This window comes from Narcine bancroftii, chromosome 5 (assembly GCF_036971445.1).
Source record: "Narcine bancroftii isolate sNarBan1 chromosome 5, sNarBan1.hap1, whole genome shotgun sequence".
NCBI classification, from domain to species: Eukaryota; Metazoa; Chordata; class Chondrichthyes; order Torpediniformes; family Narcinidae; genus Narcine; species Narcine bancroftii.
The window spans coordinates 16,679,152-16,700,903 of NC_091473.1; the positions used below are offsets into that span (position 1 = coordinate 16,679,152).

Sequence of the window (21,752 nt, forward strand, 5' to 3'; positions counted from 1 at the left end):
GGTTTCACCACCTCCTCTACTAGAGCATTCCAGATATTACCCATACACTGTATATTTTTTTTTAAAACTACCCCTCAATTCCATTGTAAATCTTCTTCCTCTCACGTTAAACCTACTCTGTCTTGTTTTTGGTAGCCCAAACAAGGGAAAAAACGGATTTTGGCTTTGCATCCTACCTATGACTGTCAGAATCTTAATACTGACAGCAGATAACCCCTCAGCTTTCTTTGCTCCAGGGGTGTAATCTCTCCTCAAGTAAATTCCATCAGTCAAGTCCCACTAATTGTATCTCTTGTGTACTCACTCCAGCAAATCGTGTCTTTCCTATAAAGTGGTGGTCAGAACTGCGTATATAATTCTAAATGCAGACCAACTAGTGTTTTGTACAGTTGTGACATAATAAAACATAAAACATTGTACAGGATCTTCAGCCTATAATACATGAATAGATAGATTCCAATCATGTTCTAACTTTTATATTCTCTGCTCTGACCTATGAAAACAAGCATGCCATGTGGGTTCTTCACTATCCTTTTGATCTATTTACGCTTTAGAGGAACTATGGACTTGGATCTTTGGGTGTCTGTTTGCCAGACTTTCATTCTGCCCTTCGTTCTACCTTTGTTTGACTTCCCAAAAGGCATAACTTCATGCTGTCAAAGTAAAGTTCTATTTGATAGACTAGACAGCCTTCCTCACCATCTACAACACCCCAAATTTGTATCATCTTCAAACTTATTCAACATTCTTCCTACATTTATTTCCAAGTAATTAATATATATAAAAAACACAAAGATCCCAGCACTGATCCTTGCAATACACCGAATCACATGTCCAATCAGGAAACCCTCCTTACTCTGCCTCCTATCCACTGACCCAGTTAGCCAGATTTCCTTGTATCCCATTTGCCTTTGCCTTTTGGACGAGCCTTTCATGTGGAATCTTGACATGGGGTTCGCTAAGGTCCATATATAGTCAACATCTACCATTCTGCTTCATCAACCTTCTTTGTTATATCTTCCAAAAACTCATTCAAATTAGAGAGACAGGATTTCTCAAATCCTATCTTTCCAAATATATGTAAATTTTGTCCCTTAGGTAAGTTAATGAAGCAAATTCTATTACTGATGTGCAGCTTACTAGCCTGCAGTTACCTGACATCCATGCTGTCATATCACTGACATAAAGCTTATTGGCCTGTAGTCATCTGACTTATCCTTGCTGCCCTTATTAAATAAAGGAACAATGTTAGCTATCTCCAGTCTTCTGGTACATCGACTGACTATTGAAGATGTGAAACATGTCCAACAGGACTCCAAACCTGCTGAGTTCTTTCCATATTTAGTTTCAGCTTCAGATTCCAGCATCTGCAGTCTCCTGAGTGCGCCAGCAATCTCCTTTCTTGTTTCTCATAGTATCCTGGGATAGATTTTAAGTGGCCTTGGTGATTTTTTTTTTTATTTTTTAAAAACCCTTGCATACTCTAAAGCATCTTAACCTGACCAACTATCAACGCACTTCTCCCTGAACTTGCTATCTTCCATGACCTTTGATGAATACAGATGAGAAGTATTAATTTAGGACTTCATCCACATCCCTTGGCTTCACATTCATTACCACTTTGGTACTCTCTTCCTGGCTACCCACTAGCTCAATAAACTGAGAATAACTTTGAATTCTTAATATTACCAGCCAATAAAATTTCATGCCTTTTTTTTTTTTACTCCTCTTGTTCTCAAGTAATCTCCTACACCCTCTACATTTCTCAAGGGACATGTTTTATGGAAGTTGTCTGTCATATGTTTCCTTTCTTTCCCCCCCCCCCCCCATTAAACTTTCAATATCCTTTGTAATCCAATATTATCATCTTTGCTTTTCACCATTATCAGAACATGCTGGCTCTGAATTCAAGCTAACTCTAGTAATAAATTCCCACTTGTCAGTTGTCATTATGCATACAAGAGATTGCTCCCAATCTACTTTTGCCAGGTCCTCTCTTGCACCATCAGAATTCATGGTTCTATTTATTGTTAGGTTAGCAAATGACACAAAAAATCTTTGAGTGAAACACGCAAGTCTGTAGATGTGGTAATTGTAGTAAATACACAAAAATGCTGGAGAAACTCAGCAGGTCTTGCAGTGTCCAGAGGAGGCAAAGATGTAACATTTTGGTCCTGAGTCCTTTGTCAAGGTAATGATTTGGGAGCCCTGTTTGTCATTAGCACCCTCACTCATCCTAATCCTGATTCGAGGTTCCCAAAAACAGGCTGCCAGCAGCCAGCTGAAGCCTGGTCTACTGCTGTAATTTCTTACCCTGTGGGCTCCTCTCCCAGGCTTGTTCTTCTCAGTAGAAGAGTGTTCTCCCACCACAGTGCTGTGCACTGATCCACTGCTTCCCTAACAGAATGTGGGTACCAAACGTGGGTATCACCATCTTGAGTGCCAAACTCTGTGGATATTCAATATCAAAAAGACCCTGTACTACAGACACTTTAAAGCTGTGTGGGATTGTCGGGTGGGATGGCCAGGCAGTTGGACCCTGTGGAGGAGTGCTAAAAAACTCCTTGAGGTTGTGAGGTTCATTCAGGAATCTGACAATAACAGGAAAGAAACTCCTTGAATCTAGTGATCCCACACACGCGAATTTTCTTCCTGACAGGAGGAAGGGTGTAAAAAGAGTATGGCCAGGGTGTAATCAGTTGTTTAATATTTTCACTGCTTTTCTCAGGCAGCAGGAAGTATAGTTGCAATTGATGGAGGGGAGGGGGATATTTTGTCTGCCCAACCCTCTGGAATTTCCTGCAGTCATGGACAGAGCAATCTTTAAGACCAGAAGATGTAGGCTATTCTGCCAATCATCTGCTCTGCCTTTTGAATCATGGCTGATGTATTTCCCCTCTGAACCCCATTCTCCTGCCACCTTTCCATAACCTTTAACAACCTATCAACTTCCACCTTAAATCTCGTAAACCTCCTTTGGACATCCTTTCTTAAATATGAGGCCCAAAACTTTTCACTATACTCCAAATGTGGTCTGACCAGTGCCCTAGAATGCCTCAACATTGCATCCTTGCTTTTATATTCTAGTCCTCTCTGAATGAATACCAACCATGTGTGACCTTCTGAGATTATTGCACTTCACCCCAGCATCTTCAGATTTTTAAAAATTCCAACATTACATTTGCCTTCCCACTACAGACTTAATCTGGAAATTAACCTTTTGAGAATACTGCAGTCACAATCCTAACTCCCTTTGGACCTCTTTTTGAAGTCTCTCCTCTTTTAGAAAATAGATTTCTTATTTTCACCAAAGTACATGACCATACAGTTCCTTTCACTGTATTCCATCTGCCACTTCTTTGCCTATTCTCCCAACCTATCCAAGTCTGTTTAGGGACTCCCTGCTTCCTCAACACTACCTAACCCTCTTCCTATCGTTATATTATCTGTAGATCTGGCTACAAGCTGTCAATTCCATCATTAAATCACTTGAATTAACACGCACTGAAGGAAACGACTGGACCCAGTGCAATTCACCTCCCGTCACAATCGCTTCACAGCAGGCGCAAAATCAAAGGCTCTCCACTTGCCTCTTGATCACCTAGACAACAGCAACTTATACATCTGGCTGCTCTTCATCAACTATAGTTCGGCCTTCAACACCATTATTCCCTCAGTACTTGTCAACAAGCTCCAAAACCTGGGCCTATGAATCCCCCTCTGCAATTTGTTCCTTGACTTTCTCATCAGAAGACCAAAGTCAGTACAAATTGGAAACAACATCTCTCTCACTGACAGTCAACACAGGTGAACCTCAAGATTGTGTGCTTAGCCCACTGCTCTACTCACTCTACACCTATGACTGTGTGGCTAGGCAAAACTCCAATGCTATCTACAAATTTTCCAATGGTTATCGGCAGAATCACAGACAGCAATCAGGAAGCGAAGAGGAGGGAAATAGATCAGTTAGTTGAGTGGTGTCATACCAACAACCTTGCACTCAACATTAGCAAAACCAAGGAGATGATTGTGGGCTTCAGGAGGAAGTCAGGAGAGCACGAACCAGTCCTCATCGAGGGGTCAGCAGCGGAGAGCGTCAAGAACTTCAAATTCTTGGGTGTCAACATCTTTGATGATCTGTCTTGGGGATTTCATGTCGATGCAATCATGAAGAAGGCTCGCCAGCAGCTATACTTTGTGATGAGTTTGAGGAGATTCAATGCATCATCGAAGACTCTTGAGAACTTCTACAGGTGTACAATAGAAAGCATTCTGGCTGGTTGCATCACTGTCTGGCCTGGAGGTGCCAATACTATGGCCAAAAAAAAACTCCAGAGAGTGGTTAACTCAGCCTGCGACATCACAGGCACCAGTTTTTGCTCCATTGAGGTCATCTACGAGAGGCAGTGTCTTAAGTGTCTTAAGAAAGCAGCTTCTATCCTTAAGGACCCCACCACCTAGACCATGCTCTCTTCACCCTGCTTCCATCAGGAAAAAGGTTCAGAGCCTGAAGACAAATCCTCAGAGGCACAAGGACAGCTTCTTCCCCTCTGCCATCAGATTCCTGAATGAACAATGAACCAGACACTTCCTTTCACTACTTTTATTTATTTTGTAGGGTGGTTTATATAAATGTTTGTGCTATAAAACAACACATTCATGATAATAAATTCTGGTCAATTACCTACAATATGAAAAGTAGTGGGTCCAAGAACCCATCCTTGAAGAACACCACTAAACTCCAGCTGACAGCCAGAAAAGGCTCCCTTTGTTCCCACTCCTGCCAGTCAGCCAATCTTCAATTCATGTTGGTGCCTTTCCAGTATTAGCATAAACTCCTATCTTCTTTACCAGCTTTCTGTGCGACACCGTGTCAAAGGCCTTTTGAAAATCCAAGTAAATAACATCCACTGGCTCTCCATCATGCTTGTTATTGAAGTTTATTCACTGAGTTTATCATTGTTGGACACTTTCCCGTTTATAATTATTGATCAGCTTGTGAAGTACTCCAGATTCAGTTCTTCTGTGCCCAGGGTATTAAATGTTGTACATTGATATTAAACCAAGCATAATCACTTAAATGTTACTCTTTCCAATATGCTGTTTAGGAGCCGAATGCTAACAGTGTGGCCTGGAATACCCAATGTGAGAACATGCTTTGTTTTGCTGGTGGTGGTTTTCTCAACATTAAAGCCAGTAATTTTCCAGTGCACCAGCAGAAGCTCCAGGGTTTTGTGGTTGGCTATAATGGCTCCAAGATTTTCTGCCTCCATGTATATGCCATGTCTGCTGTTGAGGTCCCACAGGTATGCCTGCTTATTTTTGGCTGATTTATTGTCAAGCACAAGGCATGATGTAAAGTTGTAAAGCACCTTGAGTATGATAATGACCAAAATAAACTCTGTTTGCTGATATCAGAAAGCAATTTGGTTTAATTGTCTATATTAAGGGAAAAATATAATCACCAGGGGCCTTATTTCCAAATGAATATTGAGTGATCATCACAGAAAGCACGTGAAGGTGGAGATGGTACAACTCCGAGGATTTAGATAAGTTCAATATATAAACTTGGTGGAGAAACTTAGCAGGATACAAAGCCTCCATAGGCGGTAAAGGGTAACCAATGTTTTGGGCCTGGGCCCTTAATCAGTTATAAGTAAAAATAGGCAGGTTTATGATCAAAAAGATGGGGGAGGGGAGTGTAAAGGAGGTAAGAAGGGGTAGGGGAAGGAGCACAGGCTTACAGGTAACAGATCAGAGGTGGATACAAAGGAGGGTAGAAAAGAAATTTGATGAGAAGAGGTGGGGCTCTGATAGGAGAGGGAAAGGGTCAAGAACTGGGAATAGTGAAGGAGAGATTTAGTGGGGGAGAGGGGGTGGGTGTAATGGAAATTGGTCTGGATGAGTTGTCCTCTGGGCAAAGAGCCTTCAAACATATAAATTTGCTCCATTCTTTCTTGTTGACCTTGAATTGCTATCTAGGATTTCCTTAAAAGGCCGCCAGCTGGGTAATTTACTAGGAGGCCTTTGGTATTATTTTAACAAAGTCATCGCCTTTCTTATTTCTAAGTTCTACCATACACCCTCTTGCTAAATTGATATTAAAAAAAAATACAAATTGCACTGTTCAGTGGATATAATACAACTCCAATTATCTGAAATCAGATTCTCTGAAATCCTCAGTTATAAATATTTTCTTTAAATTTTGGATAAATGAGGATATCGGGACAAATCAGAAATCGTTATTTATCCAAAATTTTCTTGGATCCAAACTGAAGGGGGATCTCGGGCTCCCGACGCCAGCAGCAGCAGACTTCGGGCTCCCGGGCAGGAAAGGGACCCTTGGGGTCCGACTCAAGTGGGGCCTCAGTGGGGGTGTCGGTGATCGGTGGAGGTGGTTTTTTTTGGTGAGAATTAAACATTATTTTAATGCTTAAAAAGCCTTACCTTGTTATTTGTCGTTTTTAAAACACTGTTACAAGTGATTTGCTGTTGCTCCTGGGCTGTTTTTTAAAAAAAATTACCAGTTCTTCGAAAAAATTAAAATGTTTATCCAAAATAGGCCCAGTCCCAACCATTTCGGATAATCAGAGTTGCACAGTAATTAATAACGAGCTCTTTATTTTTAAACAAGTCTGCCCCTATGTATCAGTACTTGGAAAAGAAGATGTACAAGGAAGCCTATCAGATTGCTTGCTTGGGAGTAACAGAGAATGACTGGAGAGACCTAGCAATGGAGGCCTTGGAAGGAATGGACTTTGAAACTGCTAAAAAGGTACTTGCGACAATTGAGCTTTTTAAAAAATAATTGTACCAGTACATGGATGGGGGAAGAGATGGGGGGGATATAAACCAGGTGCAGATCAGTGGAACAATAATAGTTCGGCACAGACTAGAGGGGCCTGTTTCTGATCTTTAGGGATCTATGCATAAAAATAGTGGAGCTATTTGAATGGGCGCCATGGTTGGTGTAGCGATTAGCGCAACACCTTTACAGTGCCAGCGATCAGGACTGGGGTTCAAATTCTGCACTGCCTATGAGAAGTTTGTACATTCTCCCGGTGTCTGTGTGAGTTTTCTCCGGGGGCTTCAGTTTCCTCCCACCATTTGAAATGTACCAAGGTGTAGGTTAATTGGGTGTAAATTGGACACCATGGACGTGGGCCAAAATGGCTTGTTACTTACTGTATGTCTAAAAATATAACTTTAGAATGAGGCACACTGTCAATTGTCTCTGTTCTTAGAGTTATTTTATATATAATGACAACCATCACCAGCAAAATAACCAGTAAAATATGGACCCGTTGGCTTCCAATATGGGCAGCACGAACTCATGGCTGGAAGGGCCTGTTACCATGTTGCATGTCAAAATTTAAAAATAAATTAAATTAAGCTCCATCTTCCATTGCTCAGTCCACTTACTCAGTTGATAATGATCTTGTTAAAATCTTGAATAGCCTTCACTATAGCACCAATTTTAGTGCCATCTGCAAGATTACCACTGATATTCTCATCCAAATTGTTAATATGATGACAAAACCCGTGTACTCAACTCAGATCCCTGTAACACACCATTGGTCATAGACCTAGAATTAGAATAAGAGCCCTCAGCTACCACCCTCTGATTCCTACAACTAGGATTTCGAACGATCTAATGTTCAGGACCAACCTACCATGTGGAAACTTGTTAAAGGTAAACTTGTAGACAGTCTTCTGCCCTGCCATCACCAATCTACTTGATGTCCTCTTTTTATTTAAAAAAACTTATCCAAATTCCTTAGACCCTAATTTCTAGTTGCCTGCTATTTTAATTCTCCATTTCTCTCCCAGTTCAAGTGGATATGGCCTGATCAGTTATTTCCAGCATTTTTTTTTACATTAGATTTTCATCATTTGCAGTATTTTTGATTTTTAATTCTAACCTATAACTCAGTGGTTTTCAAACTTTGTCTTTCCTCTCACATACGTAATCCCTATGCCATAGGTGCTCTGTGATTAGTCAGGGATTACTTAAAGTGGTATGTGAATGGGGGGAAAAAAAGTTTGAGAACCACTGCTCCAGACCCAATTGTTAATGAAATATTTTTCTGGAGAAAAATTGTTATTGGCCCATTTCATTTGGAGTTATGAAACCATGCACATGATGAGACAGTTAGGTATGATTAAAACAGTGGTTTTCAAAGTTTTTAATTTCCACTCATGTACCACGTTAAGTAATCCCTGACTAATCACAAATAACCTATGGCATAGGGATTACTTAATGGGGTATGTGAGTGGTAAGAAAAACTTTGAAAACCACTGTTCTAAATAATAAATAGAACATTTTGGAGATGCCAAACAAATCAGGCAGCATTGGCAGAGATAGAAAGAATTAACATTTCAGGTTGATGTCCCTTCAACAGAAATAGGAAAATAAGGAATCTGACTAACACCTGAAGAGAACAAAGGGAATGCAGGTGATGTTGTGCTTTACTTAATCAGATTATCTAGTGGACAAGAAGTTGGTACTTTTTTGCATTTGACTTGGCAGTGTTCCACAATTAAACTTTTTTGGCTTGATTTGGGAAATTTATTAGAATCAATAACTGGAGATAAATTCCCATAGGATCCAAAGTTAATTTTATTTGGAGATGTTAGAGGAATTAAATCTAAATTAAAATTGAATATGTATCAAGTAAAATTCATTCAAATTGTTTTGGCAATATCTAGAAAATGTATTGCTATAACTTGAAAGTCAGGTATTGATTTGGGAATGGATAGATAGTATGCAGAAGTTTGGAGTTGTATTCCACTTGAAAAAATTACTTACTTAAGAGATAAATATCATATTTGTGAAATATGGAGCCCATATTTACAAACTGTTGGTATCAAAATTTAAATGGATCTCGAGCATTCCCTTTTATCAGTCTTTATATATAAGTGTGTGTGTGTGTGTGTGTGTGTGTGTGTGTGTGTGTGTGTGTGTGTGTGTGTGTGTGCATGTCTGTAAAGTTTCAGAAAGTGAAGTGCTCCTGTTGTGGTTTTCTTGTCCCTTTTCTTTTTCTCATTTTAGTTTGCAGGTGGTGGGGGATTTCTTTATTTTTTGCTTTCCTTTTAATATATAGAATGCCACACGTATTTGGATAAAGTTTGAAATATTGTGAGATGTTTATTAAGTGGTTTTATGTTAAAAAAATTTTTTGAATCAGATTATCCAGAGATCATCATATTGCTGTGGATGTACAACAGGCCCACAGTTATTTAATTTGCAACGCCGTTCTTGGGTAATCATTCAATGAGAACTCAGCACAGGGAAGATGTATGAGAAAATAACATGGAAATGAAGAGGAAGAAGTTTTAAGCTTTACGACAGTGCAGATGGGGGTATTTTCTTTTAAATTTAGATTTGTAACATGGTAACAGGCTCTTCTGACCCGAGTCCGTGCCCCCAAGTGCACCAACTAATCTACAACACAGTACCTTTTTGCAGGGTGGGAGGGAAGCTGAGCACCTGAAGGAAACTCACACAAACACAGGGAGAACATACCCTTGCAGGCAGTGCTGAATATGTACCCGGGTTGCTGGCACTCTAATGGCTTGTGCTAACCACTGCACTAACCGTGCTACTATGAAACCAGAATTGTTAACAAGAGGAAAGAATTTGGGGGGGGGGGGGAGAGTGAGAAGCAGGGAAATCATGTGTCTATTTGTAACACTAGCAGTTGGGACACATCCAGCAAGACTAAGATAAATATGTTTAAGGATATTAATGGAACAGGAGATAGGAAATCAGTGGAGGAAAGAGGCACTAAAGTATAAGATGACTTTAATTAATTCCAGCAAGAACAAGGGACTGAATGATGGGATTCTTCTCTTTCTTGTCATGGCCAATTAAAGAAATCTAAGATAAAATAAGAAAAGGCTGGATATACTCAGCAGATCAGGCCACATCCACTAAGAATGGGAGTTAAATGGAGAATTACAGTAGCAGGCAATTGGAAGCTCAAGATCAGAGAAGAGCACTTTGACTGAGTACTTTTGACACTGCAACCATTGCTCAATATTGCAATGATGCAGTAGTAAGGATTTTGTAAATAAGTGAAGTGAAAATGTGTGCACCAAATAATTCAGTGTTTTAATTTAATTTCAGGCATTTGTTCGAGTACGAGATCTCCGCTATCTAGAACTAATTAACAACATTGAAGTAAGGATATCATCTTTTAAATGATTTATTGTCTCACTTTTGTTGAGATATATTGTAGTTTGCCTATTGATAATCAAAATGTGGTTGCCACACTGTTATCCCAGATTGAAACTGAGGCTGTAATTGTAGCACCAATTTTAAGACTGAGCCATAACCAAAGTAATGGTCTATTCCAATCAGGAATAGAGTGGAGCAATCCAAGGAGATTGTTGTCATCTCCCCCTCCCCCTTCCCCGACCTTTTCCATTAAGTTTTAGATAGAATAGAAATGCAGTACAAAGTCACCTTTGTCAAAAGTGCCCAAGGGGTTCTGTTAAGTTTAAGCTACTTTAGTCAGATGACTACAATTCACTTTGAATATTTCATGGTGAACCCTACACCTGTAGACCAATAAGGTATGTTTTTAGTCTTTGTTATGTTTTGCAATTTCTAAATATTCTGTCATGCTCGTGGATCTTGGGTGATGCAAGAATTTAGTGCATAGCTAGAATTATGCAGGAGGGAAGATGTCAGGCTCCTGGTGAGTAGGTATCAGTTCTTGGGGTGAAAGACAAAAGTCTGCAGGTGCTGTGATTATAGCAAAAACTCAGAAATACTAGAAGAAAGCAGGTCTCACAGAACTTCTTGTCTTCAGTTCTTGGCAAGAGATTACTGTTCAAGATAGCAGAGCTCTTTAAAATATCCTGTGGAAAATAGTGTAAAGCTGGTAGATGGGGACTAAAACATAAAACTAGATGCAGGGCACCCTCGACAGGTGGGATGAGGTGAGAATTCGAAACAATACAGGCGTGGGCAGATCATGAAAAGTGGAAGTTCATCTGTTAAGATAGAATGCATATTTGTTGATAATATTTGGTGAGTTCAGGTACATTGAGCCATACAGGAGGAAACTTTAAAAAAAAAAGAATGGTGAATATTCCTTGGTAAGTTCTTCTGAAGAACGGGACAGAAAAGTAAAAAGAGGGATTGCAGTTTTAGTTGACTGAAATGTTATAGTGCAGATGCACAAATCCTGGAAAAATCAAAATGAGAATATTTTTTATTGAAAGTAAACAAAGTTTTTGTTGATGTTATTTTCTGCCACCAATTTTGAAAGCGTTTCGCTAAACCTGTTTTAAAAGGTGTATGAAAACCGAAGAGAAGTTCATGAATTTTTTACCGGAGAATTTTCTTGGCTAACATGTTTGATGCCCAGCAAAGAGATTTTGATGCTGACACCAGATATTAATGGATATTGATGAGGCATATGTTTTTATTGTGCTGTACTCTTTAAGAGTGTCTGTTCTGCCATGCTTAATGTTCTTTAGTACAAGAGCAAAAAGGGGGCATAAAATATATTAAGGACAAAAGAGAAACTAGAGAAAGAATCGAAAATGGTAATGTGAGCATGGAGCCAGAAGTCATAGGTGATATGTTAAATTAATATTTCTCATCTGTATTCACTTAGAGGGACACTAGTTGGAGAGTTCAGGAGGGGGCAGGTGGGAATGCTGAAATTAAAGAACATCTTATCATTAGAGAGGTGATATTAGATGTCAGATCAGGCTTAAAGGTGGATAAATTCCCACGGCTTGATGGGATGCAGCCTAGACTACAAGAGGAGGCAAGGGGGACATAGCTGGGTCCTGACGGAGATACTGAAATCATCACTAGCCACAGAAGAAGTGAAAATGACTGGAAGATAGCAAAGATAGTGCCTTTATTGAAGAAGGCCGACAGCAATAGGCCAGGTCATTGTGCGTACAATATCAGTGGTAGGGAGTTTATTGGAAAAAACTATGCAGGACAGGATTAAACGTTAAGCAGGAAAGTCTGCTGAGAAGGCTGACAGCAATAGGCCAGGTCATTGTGCATACAATATCAGTGGTAGGGAGTTGATTGGAAAAAATTATGCAGGACAGGATTAAATGTTAAACAGGAAAGTCTGCTGACATTGGGGTTGTAGTGCAGTACACAAAGGTGATGGAGGTCATGCAGCATTCAGAGAAAGTAAAGGGTAACCAACTTTCCAAGTCTTCGCCTTTCGTCAAGGTATGAACAATAAAATAGACAGGCGTCTGAATAAAAGGTTCAGGAAGGGGTAAAGGAGGGAAGAAGGGAAAAAGGAAGGAGGAAGGGAAATGGGAGGACCGCAGGCTAACAGGTAAAAGGTCATAGGTGGAGATTATGGGGAGGGTAGAAGAGAAAAATTCTGAAGTAACGGGGAGAGGGAAGCTCTCTAATAAGATGGGTAAGAGAAGGGGTGTTGAGCTGAATGAGACAGAAGATTGGGAAAGAGAGAGTTTTGGTGGAGGGGTTTAACTGAACCTGGAGAAGTCGATGTTGATGCTCTCTCATTGAAGAATGTCCAGAAGGTGTTTTCCTTCGAATTTGTGGTTGTTATGGGCAGGATTATGCTACATTTGGAAAGGCAAAGATTTATCAAAGATGGATTGTTGGTCATAAATCTCATTGGTAATAGGAGGCAGAGAGTGATGGTGGAGGGTTGCTTTTGAAATTGTTGGTGCACAATCCTATGTAATTAACATGTTAACAAAATATTTTGATAAGAATAGTGAGATTAATGGCATCACTATTCTTATCGATATATTTTGTTAATTTGAAGGAAAACACCTTGTATTCCTTCTGGGCACTCTTCAATGAGAGAGCATTAACATTGACTTCTCCAGGTTCTACTTCTTGGGGATAGAATTTTTTCAAAGAAAACACCTTATTTTGGAAAGTCAGTCAGGTTGTTTTCTTTTAAATAGACCATTAAGTCAGTGAGAACCACTGAGAAAGTAGAATTCTTGAGAAAAGTCAAAATCCATAACATACAGGCATTGAGTGATTTAATATTTTTTATGATTGTCCACAAGAATCCTGATTGGTCTGGGTCTTATTTGAAGTGTCACTGTGTTACATTCATCAACTATGAAATAAAGCTGCAGACCAGCTTAACTTTGTCAAGTCTTTTCCTAGTTTATGTTAATTGAATTTGGGTGAAGGCATAAGGTGCCATTACTTCCAGTTTTATGTTGAAGCCATGCTACCCTATGTTGAAGATATTAATGACTGAGCAGCACTTTTCAGAATGTGAAGTGTGTGGGAGTAGTTCACAAGCTGAACTGGCATTAAGGCTGAATTCAGACAGAAAACATGTTTTGTCCTGTTCTCTTACAATGTCATTAACTGGCAGTCAAACATACGGTGTAATCTGCATTAGTGTTTGAATTTATGACATGCAATTGTTTTTCAGGAACGTAAAAAACATGGTGAGAATGATAAAGAGCTGTTTTTAGCAGATGTGCATGCCTACCAGGCCAAATTTCATGAGGCTGCCAAGTTATACAAGAAGACAGGAAATAATGGTCGAGCCCTAAACATGTACACAGATCTTCGGATGTTTGACTATGCTAAGGTATTGTGTTGTGAATGATATATCCAAAGTTTATTTTCCTGTTTATTTAGTCATTTTTAATATGAACGAGCATATATAAATGAACTCAGCAGCTTTTTCCCCCCCCAAAACTTACACTTTGCAATTAGCCCTATCACCTTTGATGCTTTTTGTTTTCTTAGTTGAATCTTTCATAGATCTTAAGTGCTCTTTATGTCACCAACACTGCTGCTCCTTTGTAGGTGACTGCAGCAATAACCAGCCTATTGTCCAGTGAAAAACTAGTGGGGAGATGTATTTTGTGTGTTTGCTAGCGTGACTGACTGGAAGTTGGGGAGGTTGAAAGTGCTCAGCCAAGGACTATTGTAATGAAAGTTTCAAGTTATAGATAGTAGAGTACAAAGCAATGATGCAGGGTGAGGCTGGAATGTCTGTTCCTGTGAGTTTTTTTTAATGGCCGTTGTGTTGCTGTGCAGAGACCTAATCTCATCGGAGAGGAGGAGCAGGAAAACAGGACCTCTTATTATATGAGAGGGTGTTATCACTGAATCACCCACCCGATTTATGCTTCTATCAGATTATTCCTCTTCACTCCAGGGAAGACAAATCCAGCCTATCCAATCTCTTCCTATAACTAAAGTTCTCCAATCCAGGAAATTTTAATAAATTTATACACTTTCCAACACTATTGCATTCTTTAGTGTTGCAACCATATCTACACACAATATTTTCTGAGTGTAGCCTAACCAGTGATTTGTAAAATTACAACATAACACTCCAAGTCTTTTATTCTATGCTCCAACCTATGAGGGCAAGCATGCAATTGGCCACCTTAACCACCTTATTGACCTGCATTTCTGTTTTCAAAGAAATGTGGACCTGAACCCCTTGGTTTCTCTGTTCATCAACATTCTTGGTGCCCTACCATTGACTGTATATAACCCAAAGTGCATCATCACATACTTGACAGGGCTAACTTCCAGTTTCAAATGCTCTCCCTGTCTTTCCATCTGATCTATATCAGCTTTTTGCTATTTACAATTCCACTAATTTTTGTGACATCTTCAAACTTACTAATAATAAATACCTCCTACATTTACATTCAAGTTATCAAAACATATGACAAGCAACAAAGATCCCAGCACATGTTCCTGTCACAGACTTCCAATAAAAACAAAATCCCTTTCCACGATCCTGTCTCCTATCACCAATCCAATTTTGGATCCAACTCACCTGTTTGCTTTGGATCCCATACACCTTAACCTTCTGGACCAAACTACAATGCAGGACTTTTTCAAATGCCTTTCCAAAGTTCATATAAACAACACTAATTCCTTGCTTTCCTCAATCTTCTTAGTCATCTCCTCGAAAAATCAATGATATATCTGTGGTAAGGGAGAGGCAAAAATCTCTATCACAACCCCAGCAATCTTCTCCCCTGTTTCCCATAGATTTCTGGACTAGTTCTCTTCCAAGGGATTTATTCACACTAATGAATTTCAAGACATCACATGTATGTTTAATACCAACATGTTCAAGACTATCCATTATCATTTTACTTTGTAAATAGAGAAATATTCATCCTGACTTCGTGCATGGGAGTCACTCTTTCCTTTGCCACCTTCTTTTCCCTATAAACTTAAAGAATAGCTTGGGATTCTTCTTATAGGTAGTTTAAAAATTGTTGATGAATTCTTGTGGACTGTTGTAAAAAAAAATAACTTACTCCTATCTACAGTGAAGGAAACTTGATAGCCCTTAACTGTTGCTCACACCAGGAGGAGGATAAAATCAATGAGCAGCACAAGATTGTTCAAGACACTGAATTTAAACACAACAAAGCTGCATTCATCCACTTCCAAAGCTATCCTTGTCAGCCTAAGGGGAAAAATGTGTGAGTTGGGAGAGTTAACCTATAGACTAGTAAAGCAACATCCTGAGGGGAATAGTCACAAATCAACCCTGGTTCACTGAGGAGTCCAGAAGCATAAAGTGGGAGTAATCTCAGGTGCATATAAACTGTAGCACAGAACTATGTAAGAGACAGAGGTTGACAATCCAAGGTCTGCAGTGCTTCCGCATCCGGCCATGAGTGCCAGTGGTCATTAAAATAATGTAAGATGAAGGCTGCATTGCCATCTTCATTGATGTCAAGGCCTGAAGTGTGGTGCTAAAGAGAAGCCTAAAGTGTTGAAAGGTGCTCTAGGGTAGTATTGAGCATCCTCCTTGTTATTGAGGCAGCATTCATCCAGAGCATGGACATTATTTAAATGTAGACCTACAGCGCAGTAACAGGCCATTTGTCCCATGAGTCTGTGCTGCCCAAATACACCCAATTAAGCTACACCCCGGTACGTTTCAAATGGTGGGAGGAAACCGGAGCCCCTGGGGAAAACCCATGCAGACATGGGGGGTGAACATACAAACTCCTTACAGACAGTGTGGGATTCATACCCCAATCCCAATTGATGGCACTATAAAGGTGTAGCACTAACTGCCATCACACCTCACCCTGGCTTTCTCCTCAAATGCCTATCATTACAGAAGCAAACCATCAGCTCTTTTCCTTTTTCAAATATTTTTAGAGTTTAACATATAAATCTTACATAAAATGTCTTTTAATAAAACAAATAACAGGTCATATCACATGCATATGGATATAAAATAAGTAAAACTATGTTAGACTATCTCTTATCTAAACAAAAGGTATGTTCTGTCTAATGATCTGATCAATGACAACCATATTAAATCCATATTTAACAAGTTAATCTAAAAAAAAATTTAAAAAACAAAAACCCCTCAGCTGTTTTGATATACTGCAGGATCATTTGGTTCCAGATCTCCTCCTAGTCTTGGTTAGATGTGGACCAAAGAGTTGAATTCCATGGTGAGGTAGCAGATATTGTCCTTGACAACAAGGCAGCATTTGATAGTGTCCAGTAAAATTGAGGGTAGAGTGGAAGTAATTCACAAAAACAAAGATGATTGTGGTAGTTGGTGGTTAATTATTTCAGCCCAGGGCATAATTACTGGAGTTCATCAGGGCTCACCAGCCTCACCTGCTTCAATAATGGCCTTCCATTATTGTATAGTCAATAGAGGGGATATTATTTGATCAATTCCTTGTATCTATTCATCTTATGAAACATTTCATGCAGTAAGAACATGAAAATGTTCAGGTATATTGCCAATCCTCAACAGTCAATAATATTACCAAATCCCAACATTGACAAGAATCTCAACTTGACCCATCACCACAACTTGCAAGTGGTGTTCTGCCTGTGCCTGCTTGGATGATTGCACCTCCAGCAATACTCAGAAGCATGGCATCTCCCAGGACAAAGTAGCGAGATGGGCAGTAAAGTTCCAATGACCATTCTAAATGTTCATTCCTACCACCAACAACATGAAGTGTGTACCATCAACAAAATGCACTCTGACAACACTTCCCAAACCTGTGATATTAGAATCATTGAAATTGTCCTTTGCAGCCTCATTGTATGCCAATTGTAATGCCTATCTGCACTAATCCATTTGCCTGTACCAGGCACGTTCTATGTACCAGTCCAAGTGCTTCTTACATTTTATAATTGTAGCTGCATCCACCACCTCCTCTGACTGCTCATACCAGATAAACATCACCTACTGAGTGGAAAAACACGCCCCCTCATTTGTCTCACAACGTTGAGGCAGACCATTCAGTCCAGTGAGTTTGCTCCTCTCGTATCATTCCAATATGTCCCATTGCCTCACTAATTTGTAACCTTTTCTCTCTCCTGCATTCCCATCAATTCCTTCCACTCTCCTGCCACCCCCCTACAACTACTCACGAAGCCAGTATGTCTTTGAGATATGGAAGGCAACTGGAATAGCAGAGGGAAACCATGCTGTCTTAGGAAGCATGTGCAATCCAAGGTCATTAAACCCAAAGTCATTAAACCCAAGGTCAGGATCAAGCCCACTTCAATGGATCAGTGCAGCAACAACAGTAACTAGCATGCCACTCAAGCCTGAATACAAGCAAAAGGATATCTGCGCAAGAACACCATTTTTGGAGTCTTTTCCAAATGGCACATAATCTGAATGGAAACAATATTGACTTCCCTTCATTCTCCAGCATCGAAGTCCTTGAACTTACTGCCCAATATTATTGCCTTAAGAGGGACTGTGGCAGTTCAAGGACAACATGTTATCAAAGCGAGTAGGGAACGGAAGTGAGTGGTGGCTTTGTGAGTGACACCCACATCCTGAAAAATGCATAAAAATAATAACTTTTGTCTTGCTAGGAAATAACCTCATTACAACAAATATTCAAAAGAAAACAAAGGTATGTGGTAAGAAATTTGTTCAAGAAAGCCTAATTAAAGTTATGATGAAAACAAAACTTACTGCACTAGTTAACAATATGCCGAATATAAATCAAAGTTTATCTTGCAATATTGTGGATGAAAACTAGAGGATGTAATAATTAGGCATTTTATTCTGACATCCTCAGGATTTCCTTGGCTCAGGCGATCCCAAGGATACCAAAATGCTGATTACTAAACAAGCAGACTGGGCCAGAAATATCAATGAACCAAAAGCAGCAGCGGAGATGTACCTCTCGGCTGGAGAACATCTCAAAGCAATCGAAATCATTGGGGACCATGGCTGGGTTGATATGTAAGTCTGTGATATGGAAAGAATTGCCATTTATGTGCCTGAAAAAATGAATACAAACTCTTTTTTTCTTGACACTCTTTCATGATTTAGTCGTGCATTTACCAACAAAATTCCATCAAAATGTTCATAGTTCTTGCCATTTTACAGGCATTATGTTTCATTTTTTAATAAATTTAGACAGAAAGGAAGGGAATGAGTCAGCATACAGGATGGAAATTGAAAACTTGGCTAAATGGTGCACCACAACAACCTTGCACTCAATGTCACCAAAACTAATGAGCTGATTGCTGATTTCAGGAAAGGAAAGCCAAAGGTATACTATCCAATGATCATTGGGGGATCAGAGGTGGAGAGGGTAAGCAAATTTAAGTTCTTGGGAGTCACTATCTCAGAGAATCTTTCCTCAACCCAACATACCAATGGTATCATGAAGAAAGCACGTCAGTGCGTCTACTTCCTCAGGAGTTTGCAAAGGTTTGGTGTAACATTAGAAACCTTGGCAAATTTCTACAGATGTGTAGTGTAAAGTGTGCTGACAGCTGCATCACAGTCTGGTATGGGATCACCAATACCCCTGAGCGTGAAGCCCTCCAAAAGTTGGTGGACGTAGCCCAGGACATTACAGATAAAATCCTCCCCACGACAGGGAACACTGCCATCAGAAAGTAGTAGCAATCATCAAAGTCTTTCACCACCCAGCTTATGCTCTGTTCTCATTGCTGCCATCAGGAAAGAGATATAGGTACCATAAGACTCACACCACCAAGTTCAGGAACAGCTGCTACCCCTCCACCACCAGACTCCTCAATGACAAACTCAATCAGAAAGTCATTTAAAGGCTTCCTTGTGCACTTTATTGATTTTCTTTTTGTTCTCTCTGTATTGCACAGTCAGTTTGTTTACCTTCATTATCTGTTCACAGTTCTTTGTTTGCATGTTTTACGCTGTGTACAGTTTATTTTTTGCACTACCAATTAGTGATCATTCTGCCACACCCACAGGAAAAAGGAATCTCAGGGCTTGTCATGTGTTGTCATGTTTGTACTCTGACAATAAATCTGAAATCTGACATACAGTACGGTAACAGGGCATTTCGGCCCACAAGTCCGTGCCGCCAAATTTACACCCAATTAACCTACACCCCTGATGCATTTTTGAATGGTGGGATGAAACCTGAGCCCCTGAGGAAAAGCCACACAGATATGGGGAGATCGTACAAATTCTACAGACAGAGCGGGATTCGAACTCTAGACCCCATTGCGAGCACGGTAAAGGCATTCCGCTAACCTCTGCACCAACCGTGCCGCCAAACTCTGCAATGAGTACTTACCCTGATTTTTAATTTTCATAATTTTTCAAATTTAAAAATGGATCGTCAACGGGTTTATTTTGATGGAAAGGTACTGGGATTCGCCTTACCAATTCGCAGGCCAATTCCTATCATCAACCTTGAATTATAAGATGGGTCTAGCTGATTGTTAGCTTTTTACTCTAGTGCAATGACTGCTACTAAAATAACTAAGCCTTAATATTCCCTACCATTTCCACAAATTAATGGAAATGTTACACATTTTTAGGGAGGCTTTGAAAACATCTGAAGACTATCTGTGGTGCTTAAAAGAGGTGGGGTGCAGGCAACAATTGAGTGGCCATCAGGGAGTGCAAGACTCTCTTCAATACTGCTGAGAGGGTGGGTGGCTTTCAGAGGAAGGCATTAGCAGAGCACAATGATTGATTCCAATGCACAGCAGGGGAGGGTGGAGTCCAGAAGAGGTGTAAGGAGAACTGATATGTAGAGGGACTGACAGAACTCTTTGTTGGTGAGTTGGTTCCAGGGTCAAGGATGTCTCCAAGCAGGTGCAAAACATTCTCAAGGATGACCGAGAATAGCCAGAGAGTCTTGAGGACTTCTTTGGCAATGTCGTACAGAAAGGGTTGAGGCCCTGCAGAGAGAATATAGGGAGTTGGGTGGAAAGTTTTTAAAAAAAAAACAATATCTCTGATTGTAATCTCTGGATTACTCCCAATGCTACAAGATAGTGAGCATAAAAGTTGGAGGACAGGGCAGATGAAGAGTTGGTTCAGGTGGGAGGTATTCAGTTACTTGCATCAATGTGATCTCATCCCGGGCAGAGGTGACCTTCCCAAAAGGGACATGTTGCTTCTAATCTTGGAAGGGGAACAATGTCCCAATGTGGAGATTTTCTTAGGGTACTTGAAGTGTTACTTTGCATGGCAGAGGGATGGGACCTAAAGTAGATTAGAAAGATGAATTCAAATATAGAGCTAAAGGTGAGCCAGTCCAGTAAGCAGGGCAGAAAGTGAGGAAGTTCTGATAGACCAAATTGCTTTTATTTTAATGCAAGAAGACTGACGAATGGAGCAGATGAAATCAGAGCAGGGAACAGCATGTGGATTGTGACCTTACAGTTTTGCAGAAATGTGGTTGAGGGATGGACAGGATTGGCGCCTTAGTGTTCCGGTGTACATACTTCCAGCATGGTAGAGATGGAGGCAAGAGTAGAAGGGGACTTACACTGCTGATTAGTGGCTTATAAAATCTTGAGAGCTTTGATAAGGTTGAAAGTAATAGTCTTTTTCCCAAGGTAGAAGAATCTAAAACTAGTGGGCAGAAATTTTTAAGGTGAGAGGCAAAAAATGTAAAAGGGATCTGAAGGTCGCTTTTTTCACACACAAGTTGGTGGGTATATGGAGCAAGCTGCCAGAGAAAGTGGTTGGTGTGTCACTTGGAGCACGTTGGGACAAGTGACCACAATTCTCTTAGTTTCAATATATTTATGGAAAAAGTCAGGGACACACAAGAGACTGCAGATGCAATCTGCTGGAACACACAGTTCAAGCAACATCAGTGGGAGAAAAAGAGTGGTCAATATTTTGGTGAACCCTTCATCAGAGCTGATAACGATAGATCTGGACCTCAAATTAAAATCCTAAAGTAGGGTAAGATTAATTTCGATGACATTAAACAGATCCTTGGAAAAGTTAATTGGGAGAAGCTGTTAGCAAGTACAGGGATTAATGAAAGGTTTGAGGTTTTAGAAGTGAGAAAGGGAGAGTTCAGGGACCACCTATTTCTGTGCAGGGAAAGACTGGCAGGACTAAGGAACCATGCTGACGAGAGGAATTGAGATTTTGGTCAGGAACAGCTCATGTAATCTTTTTCTTAAATTATTTTTATTAGTTGGTGTCGTATACAGTGGTTCCTGCTAGTTCATTAATTACTGTTTTGATGGTGTATTAGCAATTTGTGAAAGCTAACATACTAAAAATCAGTGTGTTGATATGTCATCTATAATACTTTCTTGTTAACCTTTGAAATAATTAGAGGGGATACGAGCCAAAAAGCAGACAAATATGGTTTGTGTAGATAGGTACCTTGGATGGCACGAATGAATTGACTTGAGGGCTTACATCACGACTATGTAACTATGACTAAACAGCCTCGATTATTTTCCTCCGTCCATTCACGACAGCATTGCATTTTCTTTCATGATAACAGAATAGAAT

The 21,752-nt window shown here is 39.9% G+C and overlaps 1 protein-coding gene across 3 annotated transcripts in view; it reads left to right on the forward strand.

Annotated features, from left to right (window-relative positions):
* Positions 1 to 21,752, forward strand: part of ift122 (intraflagellar transport 122 homolog (Chlamydomonas)) — a 144,807-nt gene that overhangs the window by 69,896 nt on the left and 53,159 nt on the right. For all 3 annotated transcript variants that reach the window (XM_069936893.1, XM_069936891.1, XM_069936892.1), the window contains exons 14-18: positions 5,109 to 5,306; positions 6,635 to 6,775; positions 10,130 to 10,183; positions 13,422 to 13,583; positions 18,058 to 18,224. In XM_069936893.1, the coding sequence (XP_069792994.1) occupies positions 5,109 to 5,306; positions 6,635 to 6,775; positions 10,130 to 10,183; positions 13,422 to 13,583; positions 18,058 to 18,224 (722 nt within the window). The remainder of the gene's footprint in view (positions 1 to 5,108; positions 5,307 to 6,634; positions 6,776 to 10,129; positions 10,184 to 13,421; positions 13,584 to 18,057; positions 18,225 to 21,752) is intronic.